This window comes from Centruroides vittatus, unplaced genomic scaffold (genome assembly GCF_030686945.1).
Source record: "Centruroides vittatus isolate TY-2023 unplaced genomic scaffold, ASM3068694v2 scaffold_2802, whole genome shotgun sequence".
Classification (NCBI taxonomy): Eukaryota; Metazoa; Arthropoda; class Arachnida; order Scorpiones; family Buthidae; genus Centruroides; species Centruroides vittatus.
The window spans coordinates 1155488-1179955 of record NW_027122693.1 but is presented as its reverse complement, the minus strand read 5'-3'; the positions used below and the strand labels follow the sequence as shown (position 1 = coordinate 1179955).

Sequence of the window (24468 nt, the reverse complement as noted above, 5' to 3'; positions counted from 1 at the left end):
GGATTTCTTCCTTCATTTACATGAATAAAGTCGATGCCTGTGGAATGGATAGGTGACTCCTGGGAAGCAACTTTTGAAAAAGTCACAGAAATGAAAAGTTCCGCTGCATTATGGAAATCCGTAGAAGGGGACACAACATTTCCGACTGTCATCATCTGACATATTTGCCTATTACCCGTTCCGATATTTTAGTATTTACTCCTCCAAAATGTCCCTCCCCCCTTTAAATTTTAAGAAGAAATGTAACACGTGATCATCACAAATTTCCCTCTAAATATTATATTTCGAATATGTATGTATATTCATGTGTGTATGTGTATGTGAGAGAGCGGAGATGACAGATTTCGTCGGGAATAAACTTTATTTTCGATGAAATTTACAAATGAAAAGACGAAATTAAGGGTATAGAAAGATATTTCAGACGTTTTTTCTTTATATTTTTTCAATTTTTTACGTAAATTTCGCGAAAATGACACCGTAAAGTGAGGAGTAACAGTGCGAAACGACGTGAGGATGTTAGGAGATTTATGCGATTTCACGAAGATTTCGCGTTGTAATTTAAGAAATTTATGAATGAGACGGTAAAAAATAAAAAAATAAACCGATAAAATAAGTTATATTTAATATTTTTAGTGTTATAACCGTGTAAAATAATTATTTATTGACGTACGTTATGAGGTTCGCTCGTCGAAAAGGTATGAAACTAATGAAGATTTGGCGTTGAAATTCGTGAAAATGAAGAAGATTTTACGCTGAAATTAACGAAGACGAAGGAATTTTTAATTATAAATTACGTTTTAACTTCCATTTACGTTATTATTTTATTTAAAAAAAAAATTATAACTCAACGCTCGAACGAGTGATGTGAAAGTGAAAAGACGATGCAGCCACTTCCAGCATCTAATTCCTTTAATTAATTTAAAAGCGTGCTTTTATTTTTTGAATTATTGCGCATTAGAAACAGAAAATTTAAAGGAAATTACTCGCTAATTTTAACCAAGCGGCAATAATTTAGAAAGTTTCAACGGCATCGTTACGAAAGGGCAAATTAACGAGAGTAGATACACACGTACACAAGCATCCACCCCCTTGTAAAATGGCAGTAGAATTAATATAAATTCACATAAAAATCGAGTTAATTGTAGAATTTAAATGGAGCAAAGGGAGGAGGGAGACGGGCCAGGTGTTGAGTTGATACGCGGGTTGATAAATCCTTTCTGTTATTCGGTGTCATGTCTTGACCAGTCAACGTGACGGTCTCTTGCCTAGAAAGATCTCACACTAAATGCTTTCACAATAAAGACGTCACACAAGAGATTCAAACTGATGTAATCCTGACTTTAATAAAGGAATTGTCGTCTCTTGTCGCTTTAGAAATGACGTTTTTCTTTTTCGAATTCTTTTCCTCCCTTTCTTCTGTCACAAACAATGGAAGATGTTTTGAAAATTTCGCCACGTTATCCTTGTTTTTCGACAATTAAAATAGTCCTTTCACCCCTCCAAATAAGGTATATCGGCCGTTACGCTTGTAAATTTACGCCAAAAAGATGGGTCGAACCCACGACTTTTACATGAAAGTCGTGGGTTCGACCCTCGGTTCCTATCCGTTTATGTGTTAACTAGTATCATTTTTTCAGGTTTTTATGAGAAATTTTGGGTGATTGTAAGCTTTTTTTTAAAAAGATCGCGGGTTTGTCTCACTAAAATCGTAGATTTTAATGAGAAATTAATCCAGTTTAATTATTTTAGAAGTAATTAACCTTATTAAAGTGCTAAAAATTTCGTTGTAAAATGTCCCGACAATCGCATTTTAAAGAGAATTTTGTGAAAAAATTCTGTTTTAATTCGAAAAATTCTTAAGATAACGGCGGAAAAAATAGGAATTTTATAGATAAGAATTCCTGAAATGTTCCTCTTTTAACATATTCTAGGCAAGAAGTTCGCTGACTTTTTAAAGAGGCAAACGTATCACCAGTCGAGATCTAAGGAAATTTATTTAAGTATTTTTATGGTTAAGAAGATAAATTTGCAGATGTACGGACAATTTTTAGTCAAATTTGATATAATCCTGACAGAAATTGATTCCGTTTAGAAGGAAACATCCATCTTGAGAAAGTTGATTGGAGAGAAAATAAAATTTGCTCCATCTAAATCAAATGTTTTATCCACAGAATGTCCCTTTCCTTCCACTAATGTCATTTATTCCACTGCTTTTTCTGTACGCATCTCGTCACTTTTTTTTATCACATTTTCCCTTGTAAATCTCCTGATTTTTATGCTTCTTCTTTTTTTAAACCTGAGAATCTCGTCATTCATATGACTTTTCGACCAACGAGTCTCATCATTTTCATCGCTTTTCAACGCACAATTCTCATCACATTTTCATCGTATAATCCTGACAATTTTCGCTGCTTTTCAAGGCTTAATCCTTACAATTCTCATTACTTTTTCATCGTATAATCCTGACAATTTTCACTGTTTTTCAAGGCTTCATCCTTACAATTCTCATCACATTTTCATCGTATAATCCTGACAATTTTCGCTGTTTTTCAAGGCTTCATCCTTACAATTCTCATCACATTTTCATCGTATAATCCTGACAATTTTCGCTGCTTTTCAAGGCTTAATCCTTACAATTCTCATTACTTTTTCATCGTATAATCCTGACAATTTTCACTGTTTTTCAAGGCTTCATCCTTACAATTCTCATCACATTTTCATCGTATAATCCTGACAATTTTCACTGTTTTTCAAGGCTTCATCCTTACAATTCTCATCACATTTTCATCGTATAATCCTGACAATTTTCACTGCTTTTCAAGGCTTAAATCCACTGCTAATTTAAGCAAATAATAACCCTCAAAAACTTCTCCTTCCTCCAATTACAATTTCAACGATCCCTGTGTGAAAATCTTAGAAACAAACCAATTTTTCAATTTAATATATTTATTCGGCATTTGCCAAACAAAGTTTTAATGCAGGAAAACCGAATTCACGATAATTTAACACGGTAACCAGTACTTACATGGGGTGGATATGGCAGAATATCTTAAGAGAATTGAGAATATTTCGCTTGATCTATTCGCAGTCTGTTCAATTTGTTCAACTGTTAGCATTTATTTGGGGCCGGACATGGACTTTGATATGCAAATGTTTCACATTCCGTATTTCTATCACATTGCAGCTGTCCTCTGCCGATTCTGCTACATATAAACTGTGAATAATGCGCATCCAGTCATATGCAAATTGCTAAAGTTCTCCTAGCCTTTCGATATTGTAAAGCTTGACCATATGCCACTTTAAAGTGGTAAGTATGCGAAAGATTAGCATCTTCTATTAACTCCTACATTTAACAAACTTGTATCATTAGTCACTGACTGAAAAAAATATAAATATATAATGTATTACTAGAGTGCATTTACGTATCCCTTGTTCGTATTTTTGTATAAATTTGTTTAGAAATTCGATAAAATTTAGCCAATTTTTTGGATTCTTCTTAGTGTGAGTACAGTTTTGGTGATTTTTAAAGTATAACCCGCATTACTTTTATCATTATTCTACCCCTAAATTTATTGATTCTACGATGAATTCCATTATTTACGTGATTTTAGTGAGTAAATCTCGTCACTTGTATTATTTTTATCACAAATTTCAATATTTTCGTGATTCTTAACACACAAATTCGATAAATTCGATGCTATTTTAGCTTGTGTATCCTGTAATTTTCCTGTTTTTTAGCTTGGAATTATGAAAATTCCATCATTTTCACAATTTTATATGTAAAATTAACCTTTTTTTTACAGTTTTTTAGTATATAAATCTCATCACTTTCGTGATTTTCAACGTATAAACCTTGTCATTTTCGTGAATTTTTAATATAAATCTCACTCTTTCCATGTCTCTTAACTCAAATCCTATAAGTTTAATGCTACTTTATCCTATGAATCCTGCAATTTTCTTGTTTTTCAGCTAACAAATCTCATAACATTTTCACGATTTTCGACATACAAATCTCCTATAAAACGTGAATATAAAGTGTGTCCGATCAATTTAACTTAATGAACGTGATGTGCTATTTATCACGTAAGCTCGTAATTGAATAATCTCACACATCCACAGTAACAATATCACGTTACAGCAGTTCACTCTGGTGTTAAAGTAACATAAAATAACCCTTTTTTCTTATTAAAAAAGACTCAATTTTCCACTTATTTTCGCTCTTTCAACTAGGTTTAAGCTTCACAATTTCGTATAAAAGCTCAGAGTTATGTAGTTCTTGTAGCAGAGGCATCACTTTATTATATGAAAATGGCAGATAATCTAACAATTTTACTACTGTATTATCATGGCGGAGGAGTTAGCAAAGGGATAAAGTTGATAATTCGATCATAAATGCAGCTCATTCTTCTCTAAACGTCACGAAAATCCGACATTAAACCATGCTATTAAGGTAAGAAGAAGGTTTACTTTACAAATTACTCTAACGACTATAAAATATCGTTATCAATAAACCCATTTATTGTTATAAAAAGAAGCAATTTCCTACTTTGTTATTGTTATTATAGAAGCATCCAGAGAATAAGAAAAAAAAAGGAGGAGGAGGAGGAGGAGGAGGAGGAGGAAGAGCAGGAAGAGCAAGAGGATGGAGCAAAGTTAAAACGTAAGTTGGTGCCTTCTAATTCGAGAATTTGATCGAATAAAGCAAAGATGTTTTAACACACTATTTACTTAGTCACCAGAGATGAGATGGGACAAGTACAATGGACATAAAGGAAAATATTCTCTAGAGAGAGAGAGCAGGAACGAATAAGGAAGTACAAACAATCAGATAAATTGGTCTTTTCCACAAAGAGGATGACGATATCTTTTTTTAATCTACTTGTCAATTTTTTTCTTATTTTTTTCTTTTACTTTATTTTTTTGTAGCTGTCATGCATTGTTAGATGTGTTTTAATCGAAATTCACTTGTATCACACTTTAATATCCTCTCTGTCCTCTTCCTTGTGACAGCAGAGAGATATGAGGAGAGAGAGAGAGAGAGAGTGGCATCGATCAGTTTTGGAAATTAATATTTCGCTCTTAATTAACGATTCATTAATATTAATTCTCACGGTTTGTGTGTTTTCGTGAGTGTTGTTATTGAAGCACGCCATGTTTAGGTTAGTTTAATGGCACTTATACGATAATTATTTATGTGCTTGACTGTAGACTAACTCCTTGATATAATTGAAATGATATAAGTAGAGTGCTGGAACAGTTTGTGTGTTTTGTAGTGTTTACTAATACGATTTTCCCTCCGTTTCTGTAATAAAGCGTAACGCGTGTTACTCATGCTGGTGTAACGTTTGTTTGTCCTCTACTGTACATTTAAAAATATGCTTTCGGGCTTATAAATGTCATTCTCGTGACTTATTTTTAACATAAATACAACTATTTTCGTGATTATTTGATAAGTTTGATTTTATTTTAGCCTATGAATTCTGCAATTTTTCCGTGTTTTAGCTTATGAGACTTAATATATATGTAGATATTTCAACTTGTTTAACCTTAAATTCTCACTATATTTATTACTTTAACACCCTTGATAAAGCTTATACGATTAATTCACGTTCCACACCCCACAAAACATACAATTTACAACCTCTACATCTACAGAAAAGAGAGAAGATGAGGATGGAAAAAGAAGAGGAGGGAGAAGTAAGAAGAGAAAGATGGCATTACGAAATAATAAATTAAGCTAGTGTTTAGTTATTAAGTAAAATAAGAGTGGAAGGAAGTGACTCACGCGTAATAAGTCGTCACCAGATTAATAAGATAGAATTTAGATAATAGAAACCGCAGATAACTACATTAACAAGACGAGGCTGTAGGTGTAATTAGGTATCAACCCTCAGAACAAACAATGGTTGACATTATGGCGATAACAATGTACTAGCTTTTACACTTTAATAGAAATAAAAGAAACAGGATGTTACTCTATTCAGTCTGCCGTTGATAATTTAATCGTCATGCGATGTCAGTTCTAAACTCCTCTCCTAACTAAACTACGGAAGCGGATTGTGACAAGTCTGTCACATCGATTGCACTACCGAGCTTCTACAGTCGCTCGTGCAGATAATAAACACACCCGGATGTAAGTGTCAAGTCACCTGAATAGGCCGAGCGGAAAGTGACGCACCTGTTGTCCTTCAATCCTTTTTTTATCCCCCCTCTCCCCTCCCTATATAATTTTGTGGTGTTGATTAAATGTAAGCGCGTGCAGGATTCGATGAAGAATTGTTTCCTACTTTATTCTACGATATCTCTCCCCCTCGTAAGCGATTTTTGTACAGCATTTGCACTCTTTTTTACCTGATAAAATCGTAGAAATTCGACACGGGTTCTGTTAGATAATGTTTCCTCTTATCTCCTTGCATCTCTGGATAAAGATTAACCACAGGTGACTGGATTTTCTGGCAAGAAATTCGCCAGAAAATACAAATCACCTGTGATAATTGTTAATTATTATCTTCCGCATCAGCTAATTAAAACATTAATGTGATGCAAAATCCCTCTAAAATATTATTTAACGTTTTCACAGCCAATCTTACAATTCGCACACTGAGACGGTTTATCCACGTATAATTTAATGGACAGAATTACGTGTATATGAATTAGAAACGTTATATGGAGAGATTCTAATTCTATCCATAAAATTATACCTAGAACTACATAGTAGTGCAGCATCATCTTCATCCCTTCTCATATCATTTATAGTAGTAGAATATACTGCTTTATAAACAAAGAGTACAAGTCTGTATACTGTCTTCATCCTTTATCTACTTCCCTCTTCAATATTAAAGAAATTATTTTGCAGAAAGACCACCTATCCCTCAATGATAACAGCAATAACTTTCAAATTCTCACCATGTTCGTTTCCAGCATCACACATTCAGCTCACTCTCCATCCCCGTGCTACTTGAAGTTTCGGAGCCATTAATCCAAAAACTTTTCATCAAAGAGTTGTATCTTACATTTTCTTCTTTTCTCCGAAGACTTCGATTATACCTCCAGCATTATCTACCAATTTACAGGTGTTAGATTGGGGAAAATGCTCATTTTAATACTGGAGTAGTAGTCCTATCCTCATTAACCATATGTTCATTGCTCTCGGACGTACTGTATTGTACGTGACATTAAAATCTTCCTGGACAGAAAAAACCACGTAGAACATAATCGTCAAGAGATTTCAATCCGTCGTTTGGTCGCCAGTGATTCATCTTTCAGCAGACAATAATGTTAAATCCCTGTTAACATTGTTCAAAGCTTTCATCAATCAAGTGCCTGAGGTAGCTGTCTTCCTTTTTCCTTTCGTTTGTAACCTCTCCTTTTCCTATTGGTTCGGGAACTCTGCCAGTTGTTCCCTATTAAATTCTTGCTTTTTATAATGTACAAACACGAAATATACAATTTTTGTATTATTCTCTTTCCCCAATCTTCGGCAATTTCTCTTTTTAGCAAAGGGAAACATCTGCATAAAACTTTCGCTATCTTATATCTTATGATAAATGAATCTATAAATATTTAAATCGATCATAGTTTCTTCTTCATCCCTTTATAAATATGTTTATATTATAATAATTGTAGGTTTTATTTTGTTTGTTTATTTCCCAAAATAGAAAAAGTAAAATGATTTTTCTTCATCACGTACACCTTTCTCCCACGAATTAATTAATTAATTTATATCAATTAAGCTTAAATATAATCTCGTGTTTATTAATTATCGAATAAAATTAAATATTAAATGTTATTTTTTTAAATCGCGTAGATTTCGTCGCCAATAATTAATAAGGAAAAGAAAAGAAAAAGTGAAAGGTCGGCTTCCCCGCACGACGGCGAATCCTAGCAGTGAAGACGAACGTTACATTTCCTACTTCATATTCTTGTAAATCGATACGTCTACTTCTATCTAGCAAACATAAATTGAAATATAGTGATCTCCCTCATATATCCGTAGTTTCTCATCGAGATAAAACATCATGCACAAACAAAATTACCGCCTGGATCTACTCTCCATCATAGTCTAGGTCACCCTAATTGTCTATCTACTGCACTTCACGCATCGTCGACGCCATACGGTGCCATTTCTCCCCACGAACTGTTGCATCGAAATTCAGTAGGACGTCATAGACAGGAATCGATTCCTCTCTCCCGTTTCCTAGCTAATTTGATGACAACACCACTACCGAGAACGGATACCGGGAGAGAGTCAGGAATCTGACCCTGATTTATTGAGCTCTCACATTAAAAATGCCATTGAAGGAAGAATCTCGTCCTTCCCCTAACCCATCTAGGTGTTAGGATGCATACAGGATTCTCACAGACTCTTCCAGAATAGCAATGATGATTCATTACGTAAACAACTATTTACGTGAGGTGAAAATTTCCAAGGCAACCAATTAAGTCGGTGCCGCCATTTTCTTGAAAATTCCTATAAATATTTATCTATATAATATAATTCTCTAGCCTATTTCATAATAATAATAATAATAGCTTCTTTATTAAACTGATTATAAGCTAAGATAGATGAGTTATTGCTTAACTACACCCTCATCTCTTCACTCTTCTTCTGCAATTTTGAGAAAAATAAGAGGAATAATTATATAAGAAATATTAAATATTAAGTCATAAATAATTGTAGAAGTAATATCGAACAGATTTCTCTATTTTTTTTAAGTTGAGAAAGAGAAAGAGAGCGAGAGGAAGAGGAAAAGAGAGAGAGAGTGGAGAGAGGAGAGGAGCAACATCTTTCTGACAGCTGCTACCAGTTTAGTGTAACTCGTCATTTAATGAATTCGTCATTAATTAACAGTGGAATGAAGGGAAAAACTTCACGAGAAACACGTGTTCCTTTTGCAGCTTTCACGTCTTATCTAATAGCTTAAAGGCTACTTATGTACGTCTTTAATTAAAATCTTCGCAGATGTCATCAAATATAGCAAATTTAGTTTATTATTAATATTAAAATTTACTTTATATAATACACTTTATTCTCGGTTTTAATATAGATATATCTTTCCTATACTTTCTTTAAAAAATGATTATCTGCACTTTTATAAAGTTCATATCCGAATTTTTCTTTTAAATTGCACCTCAGACATTTTTTATCTCTTACATTTTTTTTTAATTTAAAGCAAAATTTAATAAGTTTATGCATAATTAAAGTTAAATTCTTCCTCGCCTTTCTTTTCTCTTCATTCTTAAAGTTAAAGTTATTATTTTCAACTTTGATATTTTAAAATTTAAATGTATATTTGTAATATTTCGAATTTAATATATATATTATTGACATTTTAAATCGTAAAATTCGCTTATAAACAATGTTTTAATACACAAGATCTCTGAATATATATTAAATAATAATTATTAAAATTTATTGATAGTTTTGCATTATCTCTCCTTCGATTTTTACACGTGCATCACGTTTAAGTATGTGATTCCAGCATCTTCCTCCTTGATTTTTGAATTTTCTATCATCCCATTACCCAAATTTATCATCCTCGCCCCAAATTCCTTCGATTCCTCTTACTAAAATCATAATTTCGTATATTTTAAAAACATATTTCTCATAGAAAAACAAAAGGCAATTTAACCATCATCATCGAATTTACGTAAGATTCGTGATATTTATATTATTTTAAAGCGAAAATTTAGCTTCCTGCCAACAAATAAGAATAAAAACAAAGTAAATTAGCTGGATATTTTAAATTTTTTCTAACAATAGAAAGTTCATTAAATAAGAAATAACGTTATTTCCTACCAAAAAAAAAGAGAAAAATTCACATTCAGCATCACTCAGCATCACAAAGAGGTACATCCCTACAAAATAAGTTCATTTATATGAGTTTATGTATTCTCTTTGTTATTCTGTATATCGATCATTAAATTCAGACCCCGAGGAATAAGTAGGAAATTACAAAAGTGGCGTCAATCACGTGACTGGACGAAATTCAGTTGATATTAATGTATAATGGCCGGGTGAATACATTAGAATGTCAAATAATAGAAAGATTCGTTCGTGTTTCAGGCATTTTCTGACTATTGTATATAAATAAAACGTACAAATTCTGTCTTCTGAAGCGAATATGGCGATTTTTAAAACACGGAAAAGCCACTAAATTACGGAATTTTTACGCAAACAAACATCAGTTCGTCGATGCGTGCATCGATAAGACAAGACTAAAGAGTGAATAATAAAATTATATATTCATAAAAATATTTTATTATTATTATTTTCTCCCCTTCTTTAACGTCTCGCTAATGAGTTTCGAGAGTTTACAGTGTTCCCAAACAGCCTACACACAAAAAAGAAATCACTATTTTTCCTACCCCTCTATACAGAGAAGCACAAGAGATGCGTAAAGAAATTTGCTGTTCATTGATATGTGATACGTTAAAGATCATCCCCATACAATTCTTAAGAAGATGGAGTAAGGAATATGAGAAAAATTTAAGTAGAAGAAGAGCAAGAGAAGCAAAGAAATGTCCACTTATGTAACATTGTGATGTAAGCAAATAAAGAGAGAGAAAGAGAGAGAAATAATATTTTTTTTCTTTGTATGAAAAAGGAGGAGAAAGAAGAAGAAGAAGAAGAAAATTGTGAAAGAAGAGAGAGGGAGGGAGTCATATAAACTGAGAGATTGTAGCCAAAGTTCATTCATGCAGAAGTGATATAAGAAGACAACATCCGATGCTTGGACCTCTCCAGTATCAAGTGAAGAAGAACGAAGTGGAGGGAAAAAAGAAAGAAAATATATATATATATATTTTATTTTATTTTCTTCTTTTTTTCCAACGTAAAATGTCTGATGATGCGAAAACTTGGCCTGGATTTTTTACGTATTGCTCCATTTTTTTATTTATTTATTTTTATTGAATGGCATCTTCGAATTTTTGATATTGTTAAAATTAAATGGTATGTTGGGTTTGTTTAACTTAAGGCTATTGACTTTTAAAGCTTGTAAACTTTGATTCTTCTTTAAAAAATAGGGTTTTTTTTAGGAAAAAAAAGAGGAATAAAATTATTTATTACGATATTTAAAAAAAATGCATTTTTTTAATGTTTTGTCTGTTTTTTTTATTTATTTATTTTTGTTTTAGTGAATGATTAGTTTAAAAGTTTAACTATCGTTTATTATTATTTTAATGTGAAGTAAAACCTGCCTAGGACGGAACCTGAGTAGTAAAAGATAAAAGATTGAAACGGAGCGATTTTCTTTTTTAAAAAATCTTGACTAAAACGGAAATGATTCGTTGGAAGGGAGCGATTTTCTGTGAAAAACCTGCCTAAAACGGAACCTAAATAAAACAGAAATGATTTTTTAAAAGAGAGCGATTTTTATGCTAAAACCTGCCTAGGACGGAACCTGAATAAAACAGAAAAGACTGAAACGGAGCGATTTTCTTCATTAAAAAACACTGCCTAAAACGGAAATGATTCGTTGGAAGGGACCAATTTTCTGTGAAAAACCTGCCTAAAACGGAACCTAAATAAAACAGAAATGATTCTTTAAAAGGGAGTGATTTTTTATGCTAAAACCTGCCGAGGACGGAACCTGAATAAAACAGAAAAGACTGAAACGGAACAATTTTCTTTATTAAAAAACCCTGCCTAAAACGGAAATGATTCGTTGGAAGGAAGCGATTTTATGTTTAAAAAAAAAAAACCTGTTTAAAACGGAAAAACTAATATAACTAATAATTAGTAAAAAATTTATTTTTATTTCTTTAATATTCAGTAAAACCTGTTCAAAACGGAACCTGAATAAAACGGAAAAAATTCAGTACCGTATGGTTCCGGCTTGCAATAAGTTTTATTGTAAATTTATCTTTAAAAAATTAAATTTCTTTAAATTTTCAAATTTATTTTAAATCAATTAACATTTTAATTGTATTTTATCTTAATTTTTTAATTTTAAATTATTATTTTCAATTAATAAATTCGTTAAATTCGAATAAAATATTAATTATAAATACATTTTGATTTAAATTAAAATTTATTTTTTAAAGACAAAGGAATAAATTTTAAATAAGGTGGAAATTTATATATAATTATTATCCTGAATTGATGATGATGATAAGAAGGAGGAGAAGGATGAGGAGGAGGAGGAAAATGAGGAGAGATGAAGAAGAGGATGATAATAATAATAATTATTATTATTATTATAATGAGGGAGAAGGAAGAAGAGGAGAATGGAGAAAGATGGAGAGGAAGATTAGAATGATGATGAAGAGCAGGAGAAGAGAGAGGAGAAAAGGAGTTCGAAGTAATGACGTAGTACAGGCTACGTGTATTTTATTCATATTTCATAATTTTCATTTTTTTATCAGCTTTTGCTAAGTTTGAATATTTTGTCTTGTGTTTTCAATTATAAATTCATAAATTTCTTAAAGTAGCTTATGTAAATATAATTATTTTAATTATGTTTACTCATTAACACAGGATGGAAAGCGTGCATAAGCATGGAAAGGTAGAAAACGCGTGAAGAAACACGGAAAATCTCGTACATAAACTCGAATATTTGGGAATATAACACAGAGAATCGAAGAAAAACACGTCAGCACGCAATTGCCGAAAGGAACCCTTAAAATATAAAAGAAAGACGAACGTACAAGACATAAAACACACAGTTAACGGTAGATACGGTTCAAAAAAAGCATTGATAACAATAGATACAATGTGTAAAATAACAGAAAATAGTACGTAAAAGGCACAGATAACAGCTGCACTGTACAAACAAACACAGTATATAATACAATGTAATATGAAGAATAGGTACAATATGTACAGGAACAATATACAGAGAAGAGGAGGAGGAAGAGGAGAATGAGGAAGAGGAATGCGAATAAGGAAAGAGGAGGAGGAGGATAGATAAGGAGGAAGATTAGGATAATTATTATAATAATGATAATGATGATGAGGAGGAGGAGGCGGAAAAAGAGGAAAATAAAAAGAGATGAGGCGGATAAAAACAGACATGTAAAATATTATGTCATACATAGACACAGAAAACAATAGCTTCAACTTATAGAGATAGCAAAGAACAATACATAAAACCTAGATAAACACAAAGAGGGAACACTTAAATTACACAAAGAACAAACAAACAATACGCAGCAATCGTGTGTATTGTTTAACGAATATTTTAAGCAGTTACGAAGTCAATAAGAAAAATAGAAGATAAAATTTGATTGGACGGATGCTATAACACGTGATATTTAAGCATCACACTTCATCTATACAATAGAAGGGCAATTTTATAAATGAAATGAATTATTAATGGCAATTAATAATTGAAGTTTTGTTATCAATTAGTATCGCATCAATAACAAAAGTCGACTAGATCAAAGCGTAGTCTGTAACAAGGTAGAAAGCATTTGTTGTGTTATTACAGGATTAACAGTATCGATGGCAGTAGTGTTTGATGTGTCAATCGTCGTTTATCTCGTTAGTGTACAGATCTCGTACGTCTTAGCTTCACCCTCGATCCATAATGACCTTTGACCCGCGTAGAAACTAACGAGATTGTTGCCTAGATTCTCATCCCCTTAATAACCTAGTGTTCAATAAACATTAAAGTTTACCAACACCAGCAATTAAAGGTTACGTCTGTGTACGACACTCGTGTTAATACAGACCTCGTTATTATGAATTACGTATGGCATCCGGACGTAACGTCGAAGATCACGAAGAGACTTTCTAATTAATAATTTAAATTCCAAATCTGACATGATCGTAAATACAACGTTTATTGTTTAGTGTATACGAGAGAAGATATTTGTGTGTTCGTGCTGTGTCTAACCGTTAATGCGTATATGCAGGTTTGTATGATCCCATCACGAGACACTGAAATTGTGAACTCTCGACAGACAGACAATCATACAGACTCGCGCTTCACGTCACACATCAGTCATACACTTACAGACAAACAGGCAGATATCGTAGACACAAAGATTATTCATGCAAATATCATTTTCTCGTGTTGCATACAGAATCGTGTGTGTCAATCTGTCTATCCGTCTGTAAATGTATTATATGATACACTTATCTGTGATGCAGCTGACTGTGATGTCTTGTGTTATATGCTTCTGTAATTCCTATGATTTTGTGTTCTGTTACGTATGCAAGTATAGTTAAGTGAACGGTTGTATATTATACGTGATATCTTGTATAATTTACAATTATATCTATGTACCACTTCGTATATCTGTGGAATCATCTGTAATAAATTATCTACGGCCAGACATCCCTCCGAACTCTCCAATCTACGATATCAAAGAGGTATATCTTTTTTGGTGACTACTTATTTGTTTCTTTACAGAAACAAACACAAGTAGGGTGGCCCACAAGACAGTTAACCTTTATAAGCGGATGAAAACACAAAATCTCTGTTTTCAGAATCTCGGTAAACGAAGTCTTGAGCCACTCTATACTTATCTTCAAATGTTCATGTGCGTGTGCGTACTAACAGCGAATAACACAGATTATAAGCGAAAGTAACGCTTTAAGTATGAAAAACACGGCGTAACACTACAAAAAATAAAAGACAGCGTAACATTAGAAAAAACAATAAAAGACAGCGTAACGCTAGAATAAAACAATAAAAGACAGCGTAACATTAGAAAAAACAATAAAAGACAGCGTAACGCTAGAATAAAACAATAAAAGACAGCGTAACATTAGAAAAAACAATAAAAGACAGCGTAACGCTAGAATAAAACAATAAAAGACAGCGTAACATTAGAAAAAACAATAAAAGACAGCGTAACGCTAGAATAAAACAATAAAAGACAGCGTAACATTAGAAAAAACAATAAAAGACAGCGTAACGCTAGAATAAAACAATAAAAGACAGCGTAACATTAGAAAAAACAATAAAAGACAGCGTAACGCTAGAATAAAACAATAAAAGACAGCGTAACACTAAAAAAAACAAAAAAAGCAACCCAAACTTCCAAAAACAGCTAAAAATACATCTCATCAGAGTAAAACTGGCTCTTTTGTTAAAAAAACTTTTGAGTGACACGCAACAAAAGTGACGTGACTCGAAAGAATATTTCATAACAAGGGTGTAGATTGTAGTTTAAAATTACTTTTTAGTGACGGTTGTTGAATAATGTCCGTATCAAATTCGAAACGTTTAACACAGTTTTTTTCCTTCCTTTCTTGAGTGAAGTGTAATCTTTTCAAATTGGGGGCAAGAGGGGGAAGGAGAAAAGATAAGAACAGAAAAAAGTACAGAAGAAAGTGTAGAAAGTGAATTTCTATATATATATATATATATATATGCTGTACAGTACATACACAAGTTACCTGACCGATTCGTCACATCAGTGTGGTTGACGATTCATAAGAGAACGTCTTTCTGTCTATCCTACACTTCCTATCTCGTTCTATAGATAGGAGGAGAGGAAAGTCAACTTTTTCCAACATATCAGTGATCAAATATAGTGTATTTTTTCCCTTTTTTTTTTCTTGTGTTTGGTCATGTTAAGAGGTTGAAATTGTTATTTGTTGAGGGCTTTAAACGTGAAGAAACGCTGCTGAAAGGTTTTCTAACTTAAAAAGTATCGATAAAATATTAATTTTTGAAAAAATTTCAGATGAAAATGTGGAATTTCCAGTATGAAAGTGTGGTATTTAATGATTTTGTAATGTGAATGTATTTATTTTTTATATTTTATATCATTCATATATGCGGAATTTTAGTTTTTTTCTGCTGAAAAGTGTAATTTTTTGCATTTTTAATTGGAATTATGATATTTTGTGTTATTTTCTGTGTAGAAATTTAATCTTTTGCAAGTTCATCTTATTCGATGGTATGGAGTTTCAGCCATTTTTAAATATGAAAATGTGGATTTTTACGCTTTTTATCGAAAATCATGCGAAAGTTTTTTGTAATTTTTTTTATTAGAAGGCGCAAATTTCGCACTTTAAAATGAGAAAAAAATTCCACATTAATAATTCGTGAAGAAAAACTGATATTTATAATTTTTTTACATAAGAAATTTATTTTTTTCACATTATAAATAATTTCTTTATAAATGAATTAATTCTTATTATTTTTAGAATAGTTTTTGACTTTATTCAAAAGCAACAACGCTCACTTTTTAATGATTTTTATAGTTATTTTTATATAAAAATTCTTATCTTATGAAGCTTTAAAGTTAGAAAAAAAGTTTTAATTTGAATTTTTAATACAAAATGTCAATTTTTATTAATTTAATACTGAAATTCTCTACAGTTTTCTAACTTTGTAATGTGTAATTTTCAAATTTTCTTTTGTAAAAGAATGAATTTTTATATTTAATATAATTCAAGAGTGTAAATTCTTTATTTTATAATGTAATAACTTAGAATGTTAACATTCTTCATCGCGGTAAATGTGGCATTTTACATTCTTTTCAATTTAGAATGTGGAATTTTACATTATTTTTGAGTTGAGGTTGTGGAATTTTACATTATTTTCAATTTAGAATGTGGAATTTTACATTCTTTTCAAGTTCAGATTGTGGAATTTTACATTATTTTTGAGTTCAGGTTGTGGAATTTTACATTATTTTCAATTTAGAATGTGGAATTTTACATTATTTTTGAGTTCAGGTTGTGGAATTTTACATTATTTTCAATTTAGAATGTGGAATTTTACATTATTTTTGAGTTCAGGTTGTGGACTTTTACATTATTTTCAATTTAGAATGTGGAATTTTACATTATTTTTGAGTTCAGGTTGTGGACTTTTACATTATTTTCAATTTAGGATGTGAAATTTTACATTATTTTGAGTTCAGGTTGTGGAATTTTACATTATTTTCAATTTAGAATGTAGAATTTTACATTATTTTTGAGTTCAGGTTGTGGACTTTTACATTATTTTCAATTTAGAATGTGGAATTTTACATTATTTTTGAGTTCAGGTTGTGGACTTTTACATTATTTTCAATTTAGGATGTGAAATTTTACATTATTTTGAGTTCAGGTTGTGGAATTTTACATTATTTTCAATTTAGAATGTAGAATTTTACATTTTTAGATATAAAATATAAAAACTTTCACACATTTTTTAGTAAAAAAGAAATAAATAATATAAAATTAGCTTGTCAAAATAAAGAATTTTTGCATTTTTAGATAAAAATTTTATTTTTTAAAAGTTAAAAAGCAAAAGAAATAAAAAAAGTTTTTATACCTAAATTACGTTTTAAACTCCTCAATCAAGCACAAATATTCAAATAACTCGACAGAAAATAAGTTTTAAAAAATAAAGAGAACGTCTTTGTGTCTGTCCACCTTTTTACAACATATTTTAGAAGGAAATATTTAAATAAAATGCTGAAATAAACATAAAAACGAAGATGAATTATACACAAAATATAATCTAAAAAGAAAAAACTTTAATATCGAGTTAAAATATAAAAGCAAGAAACAATTCTATCGTCTTTTCCTGAGTTCAGACATACGGACGAACCATTAAAAAAACGAATATTTGAATATTTGAATAGTTATGAAGTATACGTTGTGCATAAGCAAGTAAGGCAATTTCTGCATGGGAATCGAGTTGTTTTGCCAAATTCTGGGTGGTCCCAAGGGACTGTTAGAGGCTGGAGACAAGGAGGAGTAACTTCTTGTGTTGTCTATCAGCTCATAACTCCTCTATTGTTCAATTATGTCCATTTTTTTCGGAGGGACATGTCCACTTTTCTTCCACTCTAACTTAGCTTCATCAATGGAGAACGTGACAATTGCCAAATTTGTTTCTTCACCTAAGTGTGGCCCGGCCAAGTAATCACTACATTAGATGATTCCACCATGAATTCGGGGGTTAAAACTTGAGAAAATTGCAGAAAAACACCCACTTCATTCTTCTCGAGATAACCTCTCCGTTTCTTTATAAAAAATTCCACAATTATGTGGAATGAAACAGCAAAATTTCACAAATTTCCGTGTAAATAAATCGCGAAATATTACAATTTTATAGCGGAAAATCGTAAGATTTCATAATTACGAACAAGAAAATGCGCATAAATTCTATTGAAAAATTTGAAATTTCATAATATTTAATTGTTTATAAGTCACAAAAGTCAAATATAAGATTAAATGAAATTAATTAAAAATCGTGGAATAAACCTACACCAAAAACCACTTAATTTTCACAAATATTCGCGAATATAAATATAAAAATTTCACAAATTCGCGATTAAAACAACTTTTGCTTTTAAATTTCACAAAAATTCAGAAATTTTAAGTAAAAAATATACAGAAATTTAACTAAATCTATTAACAGTAACACGTTTCTGTATTGTATACTAGTTTAATGACGATTCCACAAAGATTTACACAAAAAAATTGAGAAATTTCACAATTATGAACAAGAAAAATGACAAAATTCCAGAAAAATAACGTTCCACCATACTTAAATATTCATTAAACTCCACGAAAATGGATTCTACAAATTTATCAATTCCATGAAATTCCACAAAATAAAAAGTCAAGAAAGATGAACAAATTTATTTAATTAAAAACACGATATATATCCGAAAGCGCATTAATTTATTTTAAAATATTCACAAATATAAATATAAAATACAAGTTTTCTTATAAAAAATAAAAAATTAGAGAATTTTTAGTGAAAAAATACACAAAAACTTAAGTCGTACGCTTCGTTAACACTTGAATTCATTCATACACAATGAAGACCCTAAAAAGATTTAGACTGAGAAAGCGTGTGATATTACAATTACGAGCGAGAATAATTACAAAAATCCGCAAAAATAAGATTTTACAATTTAAAAAATGCACAATATTCCACAAAAATTCTGCAAGACATTTCGCAAAAATTCTGCACAAAAATTCTGCAAAAATTCTGCACAAAATTCCACAAAAATTCTGCACAAAATTCCACAAAAATTCTGCAAAAATTCTGCACAAAATTTCACAAAAATTCTGCACAAAATTCCGCAAAATTTCCATACAAATTAAACCATGCACAAAATTTCACAAAAATTCTGCACAAAATTCCACAAAAATTCTGCAAAAATTCTGCACAAAATTCCACAAAAATTCTGCACAAAATTCCACAAAAATTCTGCAAAAATTCTGCACAAAATTTCACAAAAATTCTGCACAAAATTCCGCAAAATTTACCATTACAAATTAAACCAACCTCCCAAAAAAACACTAAATAACTCCAAAAAACATAAAATTTTCTTAAATAATACTAAATATAAATAGAAAAATGATAAAACTCAACAATTAAGAATATATTTTTTTAAAAAAAATCACAAAATTGAACAATTATAAGAGGGGGGAAAAAGCCGCAAAATCTCCATTAACGACAGTGAATTAACGTATAACGCGCAGTTACATTTCAATAAAACCACATAGAAAATATATATATATATTATATTTATTTATTTATTTATTTTTATATTTACTTTGAAAGAAATATGTTCTTTCAAAATACAGAACATTTATAATAAAAATATCTTAGAAGATTTTTCAACTTTCTTTTCGTGTTTCGTCTATTGACGTATTGCAATAATGGCATGGTGATAAATCGATACATCTCCCTTCCATCCCCTTCCTTATTTTTCATTTCCAACCCCGTAATGGCGACTTTATCAATTTTATAACTGACAAAATTCTGATTTTTTTCAAAAATATAAATATTATTTTATATAAATCAATCATCTTTATTATCCCGAATCATCTGCATCATCATCCTGCGCCTGTGTAAAGTATACGTGGCAAGCGTTAAGTAAGCCTGGAGAAAATTCGATTTTTAATTAATTAAAGCGTAAAATAATAATAATTTTTATATAATTCATATTACTACTTATTTATTTAAAATTTTTAACATGTTTTTTTATTTAAAAAATTTATTAATATTAATAAAAATCCTCTAATTTTTCACTCGAGGTGTGTATCGATTGTTGTATTTCTACTTTTATTTTAATTTTTAATGCGTAAAAATATAAAAATATATATAAATAACAATTTAAAATGTGAAGATAATTAAATTTTCTTAGAGAAATTGTTTAAAATTAAAAACAAGAAGATGAAAAAATAAAAAAAAAACCGACTTTTTTAGAAGGCGAAAGAAAGATTCTGATGAAGAGGAGGAAGCTAAAAATAATTAATTTGCCATTCATGCTATTTAAATAACTTTCAATTAGCTTTTTTTCTTGTTAAAAATATTCCTAAAATATGCAAAAATTTATGAATTTATGATAATTATAAGCCTTTTTTTAAAGCAATAAAACACACAAGACACTGTATAACGCGCGGGTAGTTGACTGCAATTTAGCGCACTTTTTAGAGGAAAAAATACAAAATTCTTAAAAATTGACACTTTATTTTATATTTTAATTAAAATATATTGAAAAATTAATCAAAATTTTACGAATTTATAACTATTTTCAACGAGAAAATACACGAGAAACTATACAACACGCTGCAATTTTAGTGCATTTTTTCAAAGAAAAAAAAAGTCAAATTGTAAAAGTTGACATTTTATATTACTTTCCGTTTCCTTTCCAGAGATTTTCTTACCTCCAGGACATTCAGAATCGTGAACAAATTCTGTAAAGTCGAAGAAGAAGAAAGAGGAAAAAAATATGCTTTACGACAGAATAAACTTATCAAAAACTTATTCAATATTTTATTACTCGTCTGTCCATCACGTCATATTTATTCTTAATTTAATTCTTAAGAGGGGATTAAATAAACTATCAAATTTCGGTTACGTGTGCAAGTGAAATTTTCTCGTTACGTCCCTTTGAAAGTTGTGTAACTTTTGACCTTCGAGTTTTAAGATTTATTTACGATTTTGCAAGTAATATTTGCTACTTTTTTGAATAATTTATGAGTTATTTTTTAGTGTAAACGTACTCAATATGTGTTAAAAATCGGAAAAAAACGTTTTTTTTCACACAAACAAGCCGAGTTTCGGTGGATTTAACCGCATTTTTGTACTCTTTTTGAGTGTACAATTGCTATTTTTTGGATGTAAACGTAGTTATATACGTTTATATTATGTTATTTTCGAGTTTTTAAGTGTTTTACTTAACTTTTACGTATGCAAAACAGCGTTATATCGAGGTATCTACAAAAACGGAGATGCGATTTAACGAGGGTTTTCTACGTTTAAAACGTCATTCCAAGTGTAAAAATGTTAATTTAGTAACGTTTTCTACGCGTATAAATGCTATTTTATTAATATTTTATGGTAAAAAAGATACAAAAATAACACACAAACTTCTGTAAATTGTTTAATCAAACAGGAGCTCAAAACTAAAGAAATTTTAATTAAAAATTTTATCTAGAAAACCAAAATCTACCGAAAGTATTTATGTGACGTAGGAGGGGATATAAAATAGGTCATTTAAACAATTACGTTACAAATATTTGCCCATAGAAGGTCCCCTGCTGTTGACGATAAAGCCTGCTTCTCCCCTGTGTCACTAAATGCTATGTGGGTGGCAGGTACTGTAAACAAACAGTACATCTTTACCCCTGACATTTACACCATCCGGGTCAGGTTATAGTGACCAGTAAACTGCTCTAGTGGCTACTGTGAATCCCAAGATGACAAGCAATATCATATACGCAGAGAATTATGGTTCCTATATAACTAAATTTTTATTAAAACTGTGTAATATTTATCCTCACAGAGAACTATTGTTTTAAAGGGGGGATACATATATATATATAGAAAGGGGGAAGTAGTATAAACATACTTATAGAAGGGTACTTTGCAACACTCGTGAATGGCTCCAGTGTGCTGCCATCACTCCCAAATGTGGATTAATCTTTTCTAACAGCAAAAGTTACATTGTTTCTGGTGTTAGTCGAACTTTTCTACCCTTTATTTACCTTCAGAACTTTGTCAAAGAAGGTTTTTGTTTCCTTTCCTGTCTTGTTTTCGTTCACTCTAACAGTGTAGCTCTTGTTTTTGGTGCATTGATTACGCCGTTTTTGTCGGAATAATGCGGGGTTTTCTGCTGTGTCTATAGTCGAAACTCTTCTATGCTTTGAAATAATAAAGCATAATCGTGTTTGAGGTCAATTAAATGCAGTTTTATGCTCGTAGTGAGCATAGAAACTCGTTAATTGAAGCTATGAATTGGTGTGCCCACTTGCGTAATGAGCACACAGCATATGTTTTAAAGTGATGTTTCAGAGAGTATAATGCCCTCATAAGCATAATATTACTGAGAATAAAAGGCAAATATGCTTATGAGACACATTTCTTATACAATAGGAGGAGATATTTTTGTTGGAAAGATAGTCTTTTAACGTTAATAAACGTATTAAAATCATATTTTACAATTTGTTTTTTATCTTCCTTATGCTATTTCCTAGTCGAAAATCCGTTTGAATGCATAAATTTATGAAGTAATCTTATCATCTTACAAATATCCTGTTGTTAACTCAATTTACAAAGAAATAAAAACAAATAATCACGGAAATTAAACTCAAAAATATCAAAAAAAAAATCAAAGAACTACAAACATCATTGAAACTCAAAGGAGAATAGAAGAGAAGGAATTTCTTCAAGTTAATATCTGATTCTACTTACGCACAGAGAGATTCTACAAAAAATGTGAAGTAATCATACACGTACACTCACAGAAACACCCTCTAACAAATCCCCTCACACCTCACTACAAATTTCCCTCATGTCCCTTACACATTTTCCTCACACCACCTTACAAATTTCCCTTACAGATTTCCCTCACACCACTATCTATATAAGGAGTTACTCATACGAACACACTTACAAAAAAGCACCCCCTTACACACAGATAACAATAGAAAAGGTGAAGTAATCATACGGATATTTACAAGAATCACCCTGACACAGAGACTACAGCGAAAAGGTGAAGTGAAGCAATACTTACAGACGTTGAAGATTCGGTGTGGTACTCAGTAGCATGTCTGGAAGTATCCTTAATTCGTTGTTATTTAATCTTCTACAGGAGAGGGGAAAATTAGAATTAAAAAAAAGTTATATATATAAGATATAAGTTTTTAAAAATTAAACTTTAATTTTTATATTATTTATTCTCTATAAAGTGTGTAGAATATATACACATTTAAACATAAATATATATATATATATATATATATATATATATTTTCCTGTGGTAAATGAATGTTAAGGAAGAGATTGCTCATGTCTTATGTAGAAGCGCAGACATCAATAGTTGTGTGCAACAATCATTTGAATTATTGAAAGTAGAAACCGAGCAATCGATCAAGCTGAAACATTTATATACCCTCTGTAACTAAGATTAAATATTTTAATACCGATTCTACTTTATTATTCTCTTTCTCTTTTTCTTAACGTTCTTTTATACAAATACGAATTTCTGGAAAAAATAACAAGAGAAAAATCATTTTTAATATAATTAATTGCTTGTTTTTATCGTTAATTGACTGTAATTTTTTTTATTTTTTCACTCGAAATTATCGAGAATTTCGTGTGGGGATTTTTTTTCTCTCTAGTTTTCTAGTTTTTTTTTAGGGATTTTTCGTTTATACAGAATTTCTTTCGGGGATTTTTTCTGTTAGTATTTGGTTTACAATAGAAGAAATGCACGAAATTCAATTCTAATTTTTGTCTAAATTTTTAATTTTTTTTCACTCGAAATTATGGAGAATTTTGTGTGGGGAATTTTTTGTTATGTTTCTAGTTTGTTCGAGGGATTTTTCAATTTTACAGAATTTTTTGGGGAATTTTTCTGTTTGTTAATTTAACGAAATTTTGTACGTTATTTCTATTGGTTTTAAGTACTAACAGTATTTAAAAACAATAGAAATAACATACAAAATTTCGTTTCATTCTCAAGTTAATTAAAATCTTGTTTTTCCCTGCAAATTGTTAAGAATTTTTGTTTGGGGATTTTTCTCTAACTTTTTCCAGAGATTTTTCTTTTCGACAGAAATTCTTTTAGCGAGTTTTATGAGAAATTTTCTGTGTTTTAAAGTTTAACAATTATGAAAACGTCTTATAACGCTTCATTTAATTTATATTTTTATTTCAATTCTTTATTGAATTCTAAATTATTCCCGTGTAAATAAATTGTTGAGAGTTTCGCGTAGGGATTTTTTATTTTTTTTTTAAATTTCTTCGTGAAAATTTTTCCTTTGTCTAAAGTCTTGTAGCGATTTTTACGTAAAATTTTTTATTTTATTTTTTACATTTTACAAATATTCTTAAAGTATCTTTAAATCATTTAAACTTAAAAATTATTTCGAATTTTTAATAATGATTTTGAATTAATTCGCTTGTATACTCACGAATAAAAAGGTATTCAAATACTTTAATATAACGAAAACAACCTTCCTTAACCAGGAAATATGTAAAAACCCTCCCTATAAAACTGGAGGAGATGGTGTTTTCTTAGAAAGTCAAGAGTTATGCAGGC

The 24468-nt window shown here is 30.4% G+C and overlaps 1 protein-coding gene across 4 annotated transcripts in view; it reads right to left on the bottom strand.

The window, feature by feature from the left end:
• The window catches only part of LOC136987869 (protein slit-like), a 119266-nt gene that overhangs the window by 73044 nt on the left and 21754 nt on the right, over positions 1-24468 (bottom strand). For 2 of the 4 annotated variants that reach the window (XM_067285624.1, XM_067285625.1), the window contains exon 4: positions 22939-23010. The exons of the other annotated variants lie outside the window; for them this stretch is intronic. In XM_067285624.1, the coding sequence (XP_067141725.1) occupies positions 22939-23010 (72 nt within the window). The remainder of the gene's footprint in view (positions 1-22938; positions 23011-24468) is intronic. 4 annotated transcript variants of the gene reach the window in all.